Source organism: Phoca vitulina, unplaced genomic scaffold (genome assembly GCF_004348235.1).
Source record: "Phoca vitulina isolate PV1807 unplaced genomic scaffold, GSC_HSeal_1.0 scaffold26, whole genome shotgun sequence".
NCBI classification, from domain to species: domain Eukaryota; kingdom Metazoa; phylum Chordata; class Mammalia; order Carnivora; family Phocidae; genus Phoca; species Phoca vitulina.
The window spans coordinates 22,033,072-22,049,899 of record NW_022589729.1 but is presented as its reverse complement, the minus strand read 5'-3'; the positions used below and the strand labels follow the sequence as shown (position 1 = coordinate 22,049,899).

The window sequence follows — 16,828 nt, the reverse complement described above, 5'->3', positions numbered from 1 at the left end:
CAAGCAGCCAAGTATTGCTGGGGAAAATCATGAAAAATGATAGGTTGAGGGGTGCCTTGCTGGCTCAGTTGGTGGAGTGTGCGGCTCTTGATCTCGGGGTGGTGAGTTCGAGCCCCATTCTGGGGGTAGAGTTTACTTAAAAAAAAAAAAAAATGGTAGGTTGATGTCTCCATCAAGTTATCGAGGGCCAGTGCTCATTAAACCCTTCTCAGACCTATTCAGGCTGAGTTCATTAGTTTGTGTACTGCTGTTTATCCTACTAGACTGGAAGCTTCTTGAGAACAGGGATCATTTCTTACTTATTTTTTACCGTTAGCTTTTTTTATGTTAAAACATAATTGGCCCTCAATAACTGTTGAAAGAATGATCCAAAAAATGAATACTGTGGACGGAGAAGTCGCTGGTGCCCTTCTCCTCCACCGTCTGTAGCTACACTTACCCTAAGTCCCATGTCTTCTTTAAATCTACCCTGTGTGTGTTCTTCCCACTTGTACTTGGCCCCTAGAACTCCGGATCAAGAGACAGAACTCCTCGGACAGCATCTCGAGCCTCAACAGCATCACCAGCCATTCCAGCATTGGCAGCAGCAAGGATGCTGATGCAAAAAAGAAGAAAAAAAAGAGCTGGGTAGGTCCAAGTTTAGGGAGAAGGAACTATGTAGAGTCGTGGTGGGTCACCTCCACCTCAGCATAGGGATTGGTTCCTTCCAGAATTAACCAAGATATGGTGCCTTGGGGCAGATACGAAGCCCCAGGCATCAGCTCAGAGCAAAGTCTGCTAAACTCTCCTCTTATCCCCATTCCGCCCCACTTGTACCAAGGCCGTCTCTCCAACCCTGTGCACACCCACTTCCCTGGGGCTCTCCATGCCTTTGATTAGGTCAGATATATTTGGCAACAGAAGGAAATATCCAGAAAGGAACATCCTATCAAACTCCTTGCCCACGCCACCTCCATTCCCTTCTATACTATGGAGAGAAGATTTTTCTGAACAAAGCCATTCATTCTAGATGCTCCTGCAGGTTGTTTCTTCAATTTTTTTGGAGAGGTATTTGTGGAACTTCCATATTACTTCAAAAGGAACCATTATATTACCATTGACTAGTCCAGAGATAGTTAACCCCCAAGCCCCCCAGCCCCCAACCTCCCCCCAGCTGGCTCCTAATAGTCCTAAACTACTTTGGATGACCTTTCTGAAATTCCATAGGCAGATCTAAAACACTTTTAGCTCCTCAGTTGCCTGTGGTAAGGAGAGGATCCCCAAAAGGAGACTTCTTGCTCCTCTGTCCCCTGTGCAGTAGGACTGGCCCCCAAACCTTTGTATAGCACAGATGGGTCGCAGCTGTGTGAAATGAGTGATTAAGTGTTGCTTCTTTTTTTTTCCCTTCAAAATGCTGACTTCAAATCCCTATTTTTTTCCAGGTCTATGAGGTAAGAGACCCAGTTCCTCTCTCCTTGTTTTTTCTTTCCTTTTGCCATACCTTCCCCATTTCCAGAGCAACTCCCTCCCCCTAAACAAAGAGCGGCCACTCATAAAACTAACCGTAACAACCACCCCAGAGTTCCTAACTCACTCCACTGCATGGTCCATCCACGGCTGCCCCCACATGAGGACAGAGGAGTGGTCTGGTTGGGGGCCAAATGGAAAAGTTCAACAAAATCCTGATCTATTCCCTCCTGTCTTCCCCTTGTTACAAAATCAGCCTGTTATAAAAGCAGTCAATTGGAGTTCCTCCTATCCAGAAAATGAGATTTCTGATTTTTTTTGTTGTTGTTGTTCCTTCAAACCCTAGAAGCCCAAAATGGAAGAGAATCACTGGATGAACGTAATTTCGACCACAATTCCCAAAGACCAGTTCAGTTTGGGTCTCGTCTGAAGATTTAGCTCTATAGGGAGACGAACCAGAGATAGGAGAGGATATGATCCATCCAGTCCAGGGCACCCTCAAACCACCTGAAAACCTGAGACCCTCTGAGCATCCATGGAGTTTCCAAAGACATTTCAGGGATTAGAGTATAGTCTCAGACAAGCAGAAAGTGAACCCAGAGTTTCCATTACAAACCAGACATCTGAGGTCCACTAACCTAGCCCAACATTGCGCCAGGTGTTACAAAGGATGTGAAAAGTGGAGTCTGTAATCTGAACCGTCCAGGAGCCTGCAGAATTGCTGGGGAGACAAAAAGCAATATTGTACATAGGAGATTGATAACAATCCAACGGTGCCAAAATGCCTAATTTAGCCAATGAGGGCTAGAGGAGCTCGTAGATGAAACTTCCTACAGGAGGCTGGGGAAACACCACAAAGGAGGTAAAAGCTAAACTGAGATGGTACTGTGATAAGAGAGTGTGTGGAGAGGCTTTCTGCAGGGACAAAATCAGCGTAGCTGGAGCACTAAGTAGGGCGGGGCGCAGATAGGAAGGGCCTGAAATGCCAGGAAAATTTTTTTAAACTTGATTCTTTAGGTTAGCATTTCCCAGCGTGTGTTGTGCACAAGTCCATGGCGATGCTCCTTGAAACGGGGATGCCATAAGCCCTGCATTTCTGCAGTGCACACCCACATAGGAACATTCTGAGATGTCCCTCAGTAAAGAGTCTGTTTCCTTTTGCTTGACCCACTATTTCCTGAATTCAGGGAATCCTTCACCACATAACACTAATGAACATCTGCCAACAGTTGTGCTTTGGGAACCCTGAATGACAGAGAACACTACCGTCTCTCACTCAGGGTCTTCGTGCTCTTACAGGACGTGTGCTTTGGGCAGATTGTGGTCATGGGATCTCCTTGTATGCGCACACACACTTAACGTGCACGCACACACACACACACTCTCTCTCTCTCTCTTTCTCTGTCTCTCTCATATACACACAGCTTCCCATGAGGCAATAGTGTAGAGAAGACCATTGAGTTGAAAATAAGGAAGCCTGAGTTCCAGTCCCAGGCCTTCCTTCAATTCTGCAATCTCAAGCAAGTCAACTTTTTACCCTCGGTTCCTCATCTCTGCAGAGAACTGAGCTTTATGGGATGCTTGAGGCTTGACTACTCCATGATAATCTATCCCCTGCACGCACACTCTAGCTAACTGCACACATTCTCTCTCTCCCTCCTATCCCCATCACAGCCAGATTGGTCCTCCTTTATGTCCTACTTGGTGGACACCCCAACACACACCACCATCAGCTCTCCTCATTTACCTAACAGCCTTCCTGTGTTCCACAAGAGACACTTTGAAAGAGTACCCTCAAGTTTTCCTTTCTTTTCTCTCACTGTCCCAAAGATCTGGTTTACTTTTGTCCCCTACAGCCTTTGACCCCTCCTTTACTCTCTGTCTCTTGCTGCCATTCCATATCTGTGTCCCTGTGTGTGTGTGCATGCTATATGGATGCATGCGAATGGGTGGGCCAGGACCCTGGTTTGCATCTCTAGCTCACAGCCCTAACACCCAAGCTCATCAACACCTAAGGTCAAACAAGCTATGGTCACATTATAGTCTCCCGAGTATTCTGAGGAAATGCTGGGAAATATTCCTCATTCTAGGACATTTGAGTGGGAATAGGAGAAAGCATATGTATCTGATTGTTTTCACCATTCTGGGATGTGCTAAGCACAAGAGACACTAAAAGAAACTTGATACCACTCCCTTCCGTTGATTTCCACAGAATCATATGGCCAGTTTCTGGTTAATAGGTAAATAGATAAATGGATTCTGATCTGATGAGCCACGGTCAGGGTGGACGCTGAGACCCAAAGTGAGCAAGGCTCTAGACTGAGCAGGAATTGGTCTGCTGGAGAAGGTGGAGTTCGATCATTGAGAGATTGGCCACCATGTGACCTCTGGGGACTTCTCTCTGTCCTGCTCGGGGGCATAGTTTCCCCATGGGAGAGAGCAGACCCAAGAAGTTCCTGTAGCCTACAGCCACGGCACGCCAGAACAGTTGACTTTCTCTCAGCCCTAATTTCTAGGCAACTCTTCTGTCCGTATTTCATGAAGCAAGTGAAGCCTTAAGAGGGAGGCTTACTGACAGCAAGCAAATACCCTGCCTGTATACCTCTCCGTCTCAGAAGTCCCAAACCAGTCCGCCCCCAGTCTCCAGAGTGGAGCCCTGACGTCTCTCTACCTGGATCTGCTTTTTTCTAGCTTCGAAGTTCCTTCAACAAAGCCTTCAGCATAAAAAAGGGACCCAAGTCCGCTTCTTCATACTCTGACATTGAGGAGATCGCCACACCGGACTCCTCCGCCCCTTCGTCCCCCAAACTACAGCGCGGCTCCGCAGAGGCCGCTTCGCCCTCCGTCAAGTCCTCCAGCCCCTCCTCTGTGGGCACAGATGGCGCTGAGTAAGTGCTGTCTGCCTGCCGACCAACGGTGTATGGCCGGCAGCGGCAGTTAAGCCCGTTGTTCGCCCCTGGCCACCGCACTACAGGGCTCTCCTGGGGCGTATGAGACCTTCCCCCCACCACGGCTGATTACCTCCGTGTCCCCTAGCGACTCTACAGCTGCCCCACATGGCCTGGCTTCACTCTCACTTTCTTCCAGGGGCCCTGCTCACCCGGCCCCCCACACCAGGCTGTTCCATGGCAATGAGGAGGAGGAACCGGAGAAGAAAGAGGTATCGGAACTGCGCTCTGAGCTGTGGGAGAAAGAGATGAAGCTCACAGACATACGCTTGGAAGCCCTCAACTCTGCCCACCAACTGGACCAACTTCGGGAGACGATGCACAACATGCAGGTGGGTATCTGGGCAGAGAGCTGAGCAGAGGGAAGACCGAGCCTTGAGATCCGTCCAACTCTGCGGCCCTGCCCCGTCTGTTCTTGCCGCAGTTGGAGGTGGACCTGCTGAAAGCCGAGAACGACCGGCTGAAGGTCGCCCCAGGCCCCTCATCGGGCTCCACTCCAGGGCAGGTCCCCGGATCTTCTGCGTTAGCCTCCCCTCGCCGCTCCCTGGGCCTTGCCCTCACCCATTCCTCCAGCCCAAGTCTCACTGACACAGGTACCTGTTTGGGAGAAGAACCTGTAAGGGTGGCAGGAAGAAGAGGGTTTGGGTCACTGCTACACCATTCCGCTTGCTCTGGGGGCACCCCTCTCGGGTCATGGAGGTTAACAGCGCCTAAACCAAGCGCACCCCAGTGTCATGAGACACGAAGTGTTGTTCTGGTCCTTCAACCCTAATTGCTTTTCAGTTTTGGAGTTTCGGTTTCCTCTTGGTAGTCAGTAGTCATTTGGAAGGGATGATGACTAGAAGGTTTAGGAAAGCCTGTGGGTGCCCCTAAAGCTAATAGTTGTTTTCACTGCTGACAGACCTGTCACCCATGGATGGCATCAGCACCTGTGGTCCAAAGGAGGAAGTGACCCTTCGGGTGGTGGTGCGGATGCCCCCCCAGCACATCATCAAAGGGGTAAGGAATTTCAGGGAGGCCTGGCGACACTATTATTTTTATCCAAAAACATCTGGGCTCTGAATAACCCCAAAACCAGAGTACCCCACTGCTAAGGCCTTTTAGGATCACCCCCCTTTCTTGGAGGGACTGCACTGAGGCTCACACACTTCTTTCTCCTTGGCCATATAGGACTTGAAACAGCAGGAATTCTTCCTAGGATGTAGCAAGGTCAGTGGAAAAGTGGACTGGAAGATGCTGGATGAAGCTGTTTTCCAAGTGTTCAAGGTAAAGGGATACATGTACTCTCAAAGGTTGTTTATCCTCTCATGGCATATGGAGCCATCCAGGCATTGGGATCTTGGGGACCTTTGATGCTTCATGGAGAAATGCTAACTAGGAAAAACATAGGTTCTTCCCTTTCTCCATTGACTTCTGTTCCCTCTGAAATTTGTGGCTTATACGTCTGGGTTTGCATCATCTTGGTGTTCCTCTCTTTTTTTTTTCCTCCTTTTCTCCTCTGTTAGGACTACATTTCTAAGATGGACCCAGCCTCCACCCTGGGACTGAGCACCGAGTCCATTCATGGCTATAGCATCAGCCACGTAAAGCGGCTGTTGGATGCGGAGCCCCCAGAGATGCCTCCCTGCCGCCGAGGTGTCAACAACATATCAGTCTCCCTCAAAGGTCAGTCTTTGTCTTTTGGGGTGCAGCGATATGGGGTGAGGGAGGGAGAGGAACATCAATCTGTCACTCATTCATTCAACAAGGATTTACTGAGAAGCTATAATGTGCAGCTCACTGTACTTAAGTAACTAAGGGGAAGGGAGGAAAGGGAACAGAAGGTAAAAAGATGAATAAGATCCAGTCCTAACTTTTGTTCCAAGGGCCATTCTCATTCCCAGGGAAACTTCTAGAAAGCCTGGGTTTCTCACTCCACCCACACACCTATAACTCCAAGCATGTCCCTAAAAATAAGATCTGTGTTTTCAAAACTAGGGCTTAGGGGATTCCTATGGAACCCGGGACAGGTGGCCCTGAGTTATTTCAGTGGGCTTCTAGGTGAAGAAAGGTATGCCCTTCAGGGGTCCTTGCCATCCTCGGGGCCCTGGTCATGGCTCATGCTCTCTGGGGCTGGGGGTTCAGGTCTGAAGGAGAAGTGCGTCGACAGCCTGGTGTTCGAGACACTGGTCCCCAAGCCGATGATGCAGCACTACATAAGCCTCCTGCTCAAGCACCGGCGCCTCGTCCTCTCGGGCCCCAGCGGCACGGGCAAGACCTACCTGACCAACCGGCTGGCTGAGTACTTGGTGGAGCGCTCCGGCCGCGAGGTCACCGAGGGCATCGTCAGCACCTTCAACATGCACCAGCAGTCTTGCAAGGTGGCTGCCTCCTGGCACCCCCACCAGCCTTTGCTCGGGCCTCAGCCCCCAAGGCCTTCCCCGGGCCCCTTCCTGCCCCTTCTGTGCCCTTTCCTCCCTTCCCCTTAGCATTCCCCTTTGCTAGTCCCTCCTCTGCCCCCAGTTTCTTTCCAGACTTTTCCCTTCCCTTCTTTCTCCACACTTCCCCTTGCCTCTGGTATACGCCTTTCCTTCTTGCTGATCATTGACTGAACGACATCCTCATTTCCACCTCACTTTCTGCCGACCCTGAAAATCCTGTCCCTTTCTTCCCTCTACCTTTCTTTTCAGTATTACTCTGACCTTGGGCTTTCTGGGGAGAAGAACTCAGAATTACATGTGACACATTCTGATGTCCCCTGCCAAATCTGGATGTCTCTCAAGCACGCCCTGACACTCTGGGGTTGCCCCAACAGGGGGAGGCTTATCTGTTGGAGTGGTTCATGGTACCAACCTAGTGAAAATCCCGTTAGGAAATAGGATATGATCCCCACCCTTCAGGGATTTAGGAGCCGCTACTTAAGATGGTTGCCTTAGAGCCTTTGGGACCACTGTTTATCAGTCCACAGTAGTTCTGGAGTCAAATGTTCAGATGCATCAAACAGGAACCAAAGGCTCCAGGGGAATCCAGAACTAGCATACCTTCTCCAAAATCCCTCCTCCCAAGGCTGATCCAAGTGCTCACTACTCCTGAGTGCTGAGCCACTTCCTTCTTTTATTTCAGGATCTGCAACTCTATCTCTCCAACCTGGCCAACCAGATAGACCGGGAAACAGGAATTGGGGATGTCCCACTGGTGATCCTGCTGGATGACCTGAGTGAAGCAGGCTCCATCAGTGAGCTGGTCAATGGGGCTCTCACCTGCAAGTACCACAAATGGTAAGCTGGAGTCAGGACCAAACTCACCACAGTGGGAAGAAGGAGAGCCTTGGTCCAGTCCAACCTGTGAGCTTTCCATTGGGTGTACATAGCAGAAAGCAGGTGTTAAGTCTAAGTGAACCTTTTTCCTCCTTCTTCCCACAGTCCTTATATCATAGGTACCACCAATCAGCCTGTAAAAATGACACCTAATCATGGCTTGCACTTGAGCTTCAGGTAAGAACTGTGGCCCTGGATAAACCTTCCCACCCTACCTAAGGTTCTATAAACTAGTTAAATCCCAGGATCTGGCCAGAGGGGTAATAGATAGCAGAAAGGAGAACTAGGCAGGGCCTCTGGGCTGGGAAGAAAGAGTAGGGATATTTGCCATGTCATTTACAGGGTGGAAGAGAACCCTCGAGATGAGGAAAGAACTATAAAACTAAGAGAGCTGCAGCTAAGATGCTGTAATTTGGGTTCTCTGCCCACACACCCCCCTCATCCGGGTCACTGAGGTCAGATGGTTCTCTGAAGAGGGTCACTGGTTTGAGAATCAGCTCTGCCTGTTCAGTCACCTCGGCCATTACTTGAGAAGAAACCCAGTGGACGTTAGTGGGAGGCAGGTGGGAGGAGGGACGGACTGGCAGGGGATGGATGCCGACTATGTCCACATGGCCACCCTGACCCCTGTCCCCATTCCTGGCTGCAGGATGCTGACCTTCTCCAACAACGTGGAGCCAGCCAATGGCTTCCTGGTTCGTTACCTGAGGAGGAAGCTGGTAGAGTCGGACAGTGACATCAATGCCAACAAGGAAGAGCTGCTTCGGGTGCTCGACTGGGTGCCCAAGCTGTGGTACCATCTCCACACCTTCCTTGAGAAGCACAGCACCTCAGACTTCCTCATCGGTACTGGGGTTCAGCTTCCCCCTTGGGGTCAGAAGGTGGCTCCCCTTTCCTACTTTGCCACCCAGAGCGATGTTCCCATTTCTTTCTGGAGTCTTCAGCATGTAAAGGGGTAGCAAGCCTCGTGGCCGCTTAATTACTCACCAAGCATTCCCCTTTGCAGTTAGCGCCATGATTTGGGTGAATCACTTCAGTCATCAGAAAGCTAGCCCCACTCCCTCACTTTTCCCACAACTAATGGGGAAAAGAAAGTGTTTAGAAGGGAATTGGAAAACTTCCCCTCACTCCCTCACCTCACTTCCACCTTGTGAAGAAGTATTGCTGATGAGGCTGCCAGCCAGGTAGCCACTCCCATTGGTCTTGACAACAATCTCAGGACAGCCCGACTCTAAATGTCCTTTACTTCTTTGGTTATCAGACCCCTCTGCCTGGTATTAAGGAGTAAAAGAGACAGGTGACTGGGGAGAGCTGGGTGCTCAGCCATCTTACTGGCCTCATCCTTTTCCATAGGCCCTTGCTTCTTTCTGTCCTGTCCCATTGGCATTGAGGACTTCCGGACCTGGTTCATTGACCTGTGGAATAATTCCATCATTCCCTACCTACAGGAAGGAGCGAAGGATGGGATCAAGGTGAGCCCTACCCTCTGACTCTACTCAGTCCCCAAGGTCAGGCTGTCCCACCTAACAAAGCAAAAACATCCTTCAGTGTTAGACATGAGGCTACGAAGACTTGTCAAGTTCTTTTGCTAAGAGGTAGAGTAGGCCCAGTGTCCAGCCACCATTCAGCAAATGGCTACAGGACCACAGTCTCTGGGGCCTGTCTCCAGTCCTGAGCCTTCTGGCTCTGTGCCAAACTCAGACCTTTCTAAGATCAGAGCTAATAGAGAAATCATCAAGCTCAGAATTAAGTAAAACCCTGTTACAGCCTTAGCTTATTACTAAGTACTAATAAAAATGGTCAAGTTACATAACCTTTTTTAACATCCCTATATATATAAGAAAGGAGATAATAAAGTCTGCTCTGCCTAAATCACTGGGTTGTTTTGAAGACGTGAAATACGTGAAAAGATTTTTAGAAACTAGAGTAAGAACTTTATGCAAAAGGAAGGTATCATTTTAGTAAAGCCTCCCCAGTTTATTTCCACCTGTGAATTAGGGCATAATGATCACTAGCGTCCATTCCAGCACTAGTGAACTACAGTATGGTGTCTGGATCCTACTGGCCATGTATTTTCCATAAAAGTAATTTGTTATTGCAGTAGATATCCCCTGATGATGTGGTAAGTGTCTGTAGAGATGCTGTCTATCAGGCAGTGCCAGAAATCATTCTCATTTATTTTTGCATTATTATTTTTATTTATTTATTTATTTGAGAGAGAGAGAGAGAGAGAGAGAGCACAAGTAGGGGGAGGGGCAGAGGGGCAAGCAGCCTCCCTGCTGAGCAGGGAGCCTGACCCAGGGCTCGATCCTATCCCAGTACTGTGGGATCATGACCTGAGCTGAAGTCAGACGCCTAACCAACTGAGCCACCCATGTGCCCCAAATTTTGCATTATTATTTATAGTTTTCCAATTTCAAAGTGTTCTTACACAGATAACATCTGTTTTCAACAAAGTCAAAATTCTTTTAAAAGATAGGGTTACTGGGGTGCCTTTTTGGCTCAGTCGGTAGAGCGTTCAACTCTTGATCTTGGGGTCATGAGTTCAAGCCCCACGTTGGGCGTGGAGCCTACTTAAAAGGAAAAAGAAAAAAAGGTTTTTAAAAAAGGATATTGCGGGGCGCCTGCGTGGCTCAGTCGTTAAGCGTCTGCCTTCGGCTCAGGTCATGATCCCAGGGTCCTGGGATCAAGCCCCGCATCGGGCTCCCTGCTCCGCGGGAAGCCTGCTTCTCCCTCTCCCACTCCCCCTGCTTGTGTTCCCTCCTTCGCTGTGTCTCTATCAAATAAATAAAATCTTTAAAAAAAAAAGATATTAAAAAAATGAAAATTTTTAAAAATTTAAAAAAGGATATGATTACTAAGGAAGAACTTCCTACTAAAATTATGGGGTCATAAGATGGGTACATACTAAGTATTTTTTATTGGTTTGTTTTGTTTTGTTTTTTGGGGTTTTTCGTTTTTGTCTTTAGAGAGTGGGGAGTGGTGCAGAAGGGCAAAGGGAGAGAGAGAATCTTAAGCAGGCTCTACGCCCAGTGCAGAGCCCAACGCAAGGCTGGATCTCACAACCCTGAGATCATGACCTGAGCCAAAATCAAGAATCTGATGCTTAACCAACTGAGCCACCCAGGCGCCCCATGCACATGTTAAGTTTTTAACACAGTCTGCCAAATCATCCTCCAGAATCATTTTACCTAGTCACACCAATTTATTTCCTTTGTGGGGAAACTCAAAGGAGTTGAGTTTCAACTCATGGGGATCAGAGTCTCAAGGCTTTCCATTGGAGGAAATGCATATGGCCATCAGGAGACTGCATGTGCAAGCCTCCATCTGTAGATCCCTCTGCCAGTAACTGCATTTCCCCTTCTATCCAGGTCCATGGACAGAAAGCCGCTTGGGAGGACCCAGTGGAGTGGGTCCGGGACACTCTTCCCTGGCCATCAGCCCAACAAGACCAGTCGAAGCTATACCACCTGCCCCCTCCCACCGTGGGCCCTCATAGCATTGCCTCACCTCCCGAGGATAGGACAGTCAAAGATAGCACCCCAAGTTCTTTGGACTCAGACCCCCTGGTGAGTAGAAGCCATTTGAAGGTAAAAATAAGAGTATTATGGAACTGAACTTTTTTTTTTAAGATTTTATTTATTTATTTGAGAGAGAGAGCATGTGCACACGCGCGCATGAGCTGGGGGAGGAGCAGAGGGAGAGGGACAAGTAGACTCCGGACCATGCATGGAGCCCACTGCAGGGCTTGATCCCACGATCCCAAGATCGTGACCTGAACCGAAATCAAGAGTCAGATGCTGAACCGACTGAGCCACCCAGGAGCCCCTGGAATTGAACTTTTCATGCATACCCTGATGGAGGCTGAAGGGTATCAGCAAGGCTAGGACTAGAATGAGGCCAGTGAGGAGCTGAACAGTCAGAATCCTGGTTATAAAGATCTATGCCTACAACCTATCTTAAGCTACATAATAATGCATGCTAGCAAGATGTATTCTAGTAAAGACTTGAGTCTCAGGCAGATCCCAGGTAGGACTATTAACCAAAAAAGAGAGCAGTGGGACACACATACACTCTGTCTCTACCTCTCCCTCTACTCTGGTATTATCCTGAGGATTGCCGCGGTTCAGTGGATTTCATGAACCACTATGAAAAGTAGTCTGAGACAAGTGACCAACTAGGGGCAAATATTTGCAAGGCTTGTAACCGAAAGAGGATTGGTACCTAGAATATATAAAACTTCCCATAAAATTTCCAATTAGAAGAATGGACAAAGGATACGAACAGGCATTTGACTAGAGGAAGTGCAAATAGCCAATAAAAATACAAAAAGAACCCTAACTTCTCTAATAATCGTGGAAATGCAACATCAAAACCGTTTCACATTGGCAGAAATAGTGTGTATGCAAGCGCAGACTTCATCCTCTGCTGGTGGGAGTGTTGATTAGCAAAGCCATTTTGGAAGATAACTAAGCAGTTTGTATTAAAATTTAATGTGCACCACTCCTGTGACCTTGCAGTTTTACGTCGCAAGTAAGAAATTCTTCCACTTTAGTCATAATACATTTTAATTTAAATTTTGACTTTGCTAAAAACAGGTGTTACCTGTGTAAAAAAAACAAAAAACAAGCCATTAAATTGGAAGACTGTTAATAATCATGTAAATAGAAGATTCAATAGAGAACCAGCCAGGTATACTTAGCTGAAACGGAGGGTCACAGTCTTGAAGAGGCATGGGAGCTGGAGAGAGGTAAAGAGGGAAGGAGGAAGGAGGTGGATACACTGAAGCGTTTAGACCTGACACGAAGCACTGGGCTGTGTGTTGCGCCAGAGGGTGGGTGTGCAGGACAGACTCGTGATGACACTGTGTTCGGCTATGATCTCTTTGGAAGAAGTTGACACACACACACGTTCTTACGGCCACTTCGCACATCCCTCCCAGTATTAGTCGGTACGTCCAGGCCTTCTGTCCTCTCCTGAGTGTGACCGCCTTGGAGGCAGAGGCTCTCTTGTTTCGACATCCCTCCCACATCACAGCACAGCACCTCGTAGAGCCGAGATACTCCCGAGCATCACACACACATGCTCACAGACAGGGTTGAAGTAACCACTGCTGCTTTTTCAGGGCCACCTGTATGCTCTCTGGGCCCTTCATCACTTCCAAACCAAGGATCAGGCCCCTGATCTAGATTGCTTTATGTTTCCCTTCTGTGGGCAGGACCCTGAGTCCCGACTCATGAATCCCTCCTTTTGCCCCTCTTTAGATGGCCATGCTGCTGAAACTTCAGGAAGCTGCCAATTACATTGAGTCTCCAGATCGAGAAACCATCCTGGACCCCAACCTCCAGGCCACGCTTTGAGGGTCCAGCAGTCACTGTCACCCCGGACAGCAGAATGCTGGCATCAGCGACGTTCTCTCCTCCTCTCCCCTCTCTTCTTCCAGAGGACTGGCTCTCCGGCCCAAGAGAACAGGAGGGGGAGGAGGAGGTGAAGGAAGAGGGCAGGTTCTTGGTGCTGCACCTTGAGAACTTCCTAGTAAGGACTGGTGGGGTGGAGTTTGGAAACTTGTGTCCCCTAGATATATTTACTGGCCTCCTCTCATGACTTTGGGGAAAAGATGGTTCTGGATCTTTTTCCTTGATTCCGTGTCTCAATTATAAACTCCTAGGCTTTCTGGGGAGGGGTTCAGAAGACATCAGAAAAACCGGCAGCAGTTCTAACTGATTCTCACGAACAGCTCTGGGAGAGACAGCCCTGTGTGGGGAAATCTGAGGGAGGTGGAAGCTCCCCAGAATTTCTCGCAGACCCTTCCGAGTTCCGTCACCACTGCCAATAACTCTTCCCCCAGAGATCTTGCTGGAGCCCAGAAAAAGAAGCATGTGGTTTAAAAAATGTTTAAATCAATCTGTAAAAGGTATTTTAAAAAAACACAAAAAAAGAAAGGAAAAGATGACGCTGGAGAGAGAGGAAGAAGTTGCCAAAGTAGAGAACGTGCTGCCCATCCCTGGATGACTTAGGGGATGAAGACAAGATGGCTGCCTATCTCGGAAGTCACCAGACCACAACAATAGCATTCCAGCCTTCAGAGAAAGACTGTTAGCTCTGTCTTATACCCTCTAATTTAACATGCATGAGAGTCAATAAACCCTACTTTTTTTATTTTTTATTTTCGCTTTTTGTTTTCTTTTTTTCCCCTCCTGTGGGCCTATTTATTTTCCTTTTCTTTCTTTCTTTCTTTCTTTCTTTTTTTTTTTTCCATTTCCTCTCATGTCCACAAAATGTTTGGGTTGCTTTTCCTGGGGCTAGTTTGGCTTTTCCAAGTGGGTTTTCTTCGGAGAATCTGATGCCATCTAATTGACACTAGCTAGATGCCTGCCATGCCACTATTTTTGGCATCCTTGGGACTTACAGGAGACCCGAAGCATTGGCTCAGACAAAAGTAGTAAAAGAACCTTGACTTCCCTTTTGAGAAAGCACACGTTCTGCCTGGGAGCTCAGCTGCCAGCCTCCGGTCTAAGAGTGTATCACCCCATGTTGATAGAAGATCTACTCTGAGCTCCACACTGGACTGGAGGAAAACCAGGAAACTGGGAATATTCCTTTGTCTTGTGGCCTGTTGGGCCCCCCATTGCGCTATTCTGATGGCGGCCACTCTGCTCAACTGAATCCAAAATCCGTAGCTGGCCTTTACTATTTGTTCTTGACTAGTAAATATTCACTTACAGGAGACTGGACATCCATATGAAATACTCCCAGTCAGAATATAAGGTTCAAGGAGTTTGACTTGGTGGCAAAGATCTGCCTTCTAAAGGGACCCACCTTCAGTAGAAGTTGCCCCGAAGGCCTGGCAGTCTATATGCTTTCACTCAGCAAGGACTTACTGAGTACTTACTGTCTGCCAGTCACCAGGTTTAAAAAAACAAAAAAGGCAAGACTTGAGCTGTTGTGTTCACAATCTAGTAGGAAATCTTAACCTCCATTAAGTGCACATCCTCTGCTTATCTAGACCCTCAGGATCATCTAAGAAATGTAGCCAAAACCCAAGGTGCCAGCTAGAAAGAAGCCTTTGATTAGATGTCTAATACATGGGGGGCAGAAGATCTGGGATCCATTAAGATGGACCCTGAAGGACTATGGAACCTTGCTTATCTCAAGTGGACAAGTCCTCTACCTGCCATTTCTGGAAGCCCCTGTGGGATGAGATCCAGGCTGAACTGCCTGGCGAGGATGAAGGTTCAGGGCTCTACAGATCAAAGACCTGTGATGAGCCTGGGCCCAAGTGTGCATTCTTCAGATTCCTATGTAGCACAAGACCTTATCCGAATCTACAAGCATACTCACCTGGACTGTTCTGTCCCACCCAACCAAGGAGTACATGCATCTGACTCTTCATATCAGAATCTTTCCATTTAGGTCCAACAGATGGTTCAGGTTGCTCCCCAAGAAAGCTTCCGCATTCATCTGGTAGCTCCCAGGGATGACAGGGTCCTCTATGCTGGAGACTGTTAGTGCTTTTGCTGCTAAGTCCATGAGCTGTGAAGATCCCCAACAACTCAGCTGTAAAATATGCAATTCTGTGGTGGGAAGAGGCTGTTTGTTCAAGGATGGTGCTGATATCATTGCCTTAAGGTCTCTGCTGTGCAGAATGAGGAGGCCCCAGAGCTGGATGTTCCAACTTGGAAGGAAGGGAGGACCGGATGGGCCTTCTTTGGACCGAGGCCTCTTCTGAACCCTGTCCTTAGCTCCAGTCCCATGGCAAGGCTCAGACTTTTAATGCCATCTTGATCAGGTGGTTGAGCCCTTAACTCTCTACTTTCTGGTGCTGCCCAGCCAGTGCCTTCTCTCATGGATGTTACTGGCTACTTGAGAAAAAGGAAAGGGGAGAACCCCTTCCTCCATTCCAACTGCCTCAGACCTCCAAAGGGATTCTTGGCTCCCTGGTAACCATGGATACCACCGTGAATTTTACTTGGATCCTCAGCAGGTTGTTTCTGGAGGCCTCTCATGTTACTAATTTTACTCTCTATTTCTGGGACCCACCACCCTCTACTCTGAGTTGACTGCTGCATTTAGCCCAGGTCTCTAGTTGCTTTCCTCCAAAAAGTGTGTTCCCATCTAATGAGGTGGCACTGCAGCCTCAGCTTTCCCTCTGGAGCCTGGGACCCTGTTTACAGTTGCACACTTGGGCCCCTCATTGTGGGGATTTGTTGTCTCACCAAGGAATCATGCTTATGTGGCAACTGCAGAAAGTTGAGCCTCCTCATGGTGCTATAACCCCTTGGGGTGCTCATCCAGACTTCTCTGAAGCAGAAAACCTGAGCTTCCCCCTTACTGCCCTAGAACTAATGACAAGAGCGAATCCACAGCATTCTCTCCTACCTACGCACCTGCTTCTTAGTTGAGACTCTGGGATCCCTCCGAAAATGAAAACTGGGTCCCACGGCTAATTTCTCAGCCCCTGGGCACCTTCAGAAGAACCCAGCCTATGTAGGACTGGGATGTGTGCTCTCCCCTTCCTCTCCAGACCCTCAACTCCATTCCTCACCAAAGTGGGCTAGCAGATGACATGGTTCAATACCCAACATCAACTTCTGGGGAGAGCCGTGACTCCAGGAGAGGTTCCTCCGCAGACTCCCTCTCATTTCTGGATGAAGACGACCACAACACATTTTGTCCAGTGTATGTGTTTCTCAATCCCTGCCTAGGCATTAAAAATAAAATACTAGGTAATTGGAGGCTAATACAGGACCTGATGTCTGTGTGTGTCTCTCTTCCCCCCCCCCCCCCGCCCCCGCCTTCAAGAGCACTTTGCGGTTGCTGTTTCCTAACTTCTGAGGCTTCAGAATATTTTTTAAAAATCTATGCTTTGTGGCAGCTCTACGGTGCTTATCTCTGTCTTTGTGTGAATCCTTATACCAACGTCTTTTTCATGTAGTCTGACCATTGGGAAGCTAGAGGCTGACAGGGAAGAAAGATTTGCTGTCCATGGACAGACCCTACAATGAAGTCCTTACTGATTGGCATGCTACATTTTGGTCTTGAATTACCAGCCTTCTAACTAATCTATTCATACTCCTTAAGGATTTCAGAAGAAATAGTGATTTTTTTTTTTTCATTTCATTTCATTTCTGGCTTTTT

General features: G+C 48.3%; 1 protein-coding gene across 4 annotated transcripts in view; it reads left to right on the top strand.

Annotated features, from left to right (window-relative positions):
- NAV1 (neuron navigator 1) overlaps window positions 1–13,631 on the top strand; it is a 168,605-nt gene extending 154,974 nt beyond the window's left edge. For 3 of the 4 annotated variants that reach the window (XM_032422315.1, XM_032422314.1, XM_032422311.1), the window contains 15 exons: window positions 506–627; window positions 1,422–1,430; window positions 4,138–4,334; window positions 4,534–4,726; window positions 4,819–4,987; window positions 5,296–5,393; window positions 5,565–5,660; window positions 5,900–6,059; window positions 6,519–6,754; window positions 7,497–7,651; window positions 7,796–7,867; window positions 8,340–8,536; window positions 9,044–9,162; window positions 11,062–11,259; window positions 12,955–13,631. In XM_032422315.1, the coding sequence (XP_032278206.1) occupies window positions 506–627; window positions 1,422–1,430; window positions 4,138–4,334; window positions 4,534–4,726; window positions 4,819–4,987; window positions 5,296–5,393; window positions 5,565–5,660; window positions 5,900–6,059; window positions 6,519–6,754; window positions 7,497–7,651; window positions 7,796–7,867; window positions 8,340–8,536; window positions 9,044–9,162; window positions 11,062–11,259; window positions 12,955–13,050 (2,117 nt within the window). In that variant the 3' untranslated portion in view covers window positions 13,051–13,631. The remainder of the gene's footprint in view (window positions 1–505; window positions 628–1,421; window positions 1,431–4,137; window positions 4,335–4,533; window positions 4,727–4,818; window positions 4,988–5,295; window positions 5,394–5,564; window positions 5,661–5,899; window positions 6,060–6,518; window positions 6,755–7,496; window positions 7,652–7,795; window positions 7,868–8,339; window positions 8,537–9,043; window positions 9,163–11,061; window positions 11,260–12,954) is intronic. The other variant, XM_032422312.1, reaches the window with a different exon arrangement.
- The last annotated feature ends 3,197 nt before the right edge of the window (window positions 13,632–16,828 follow it).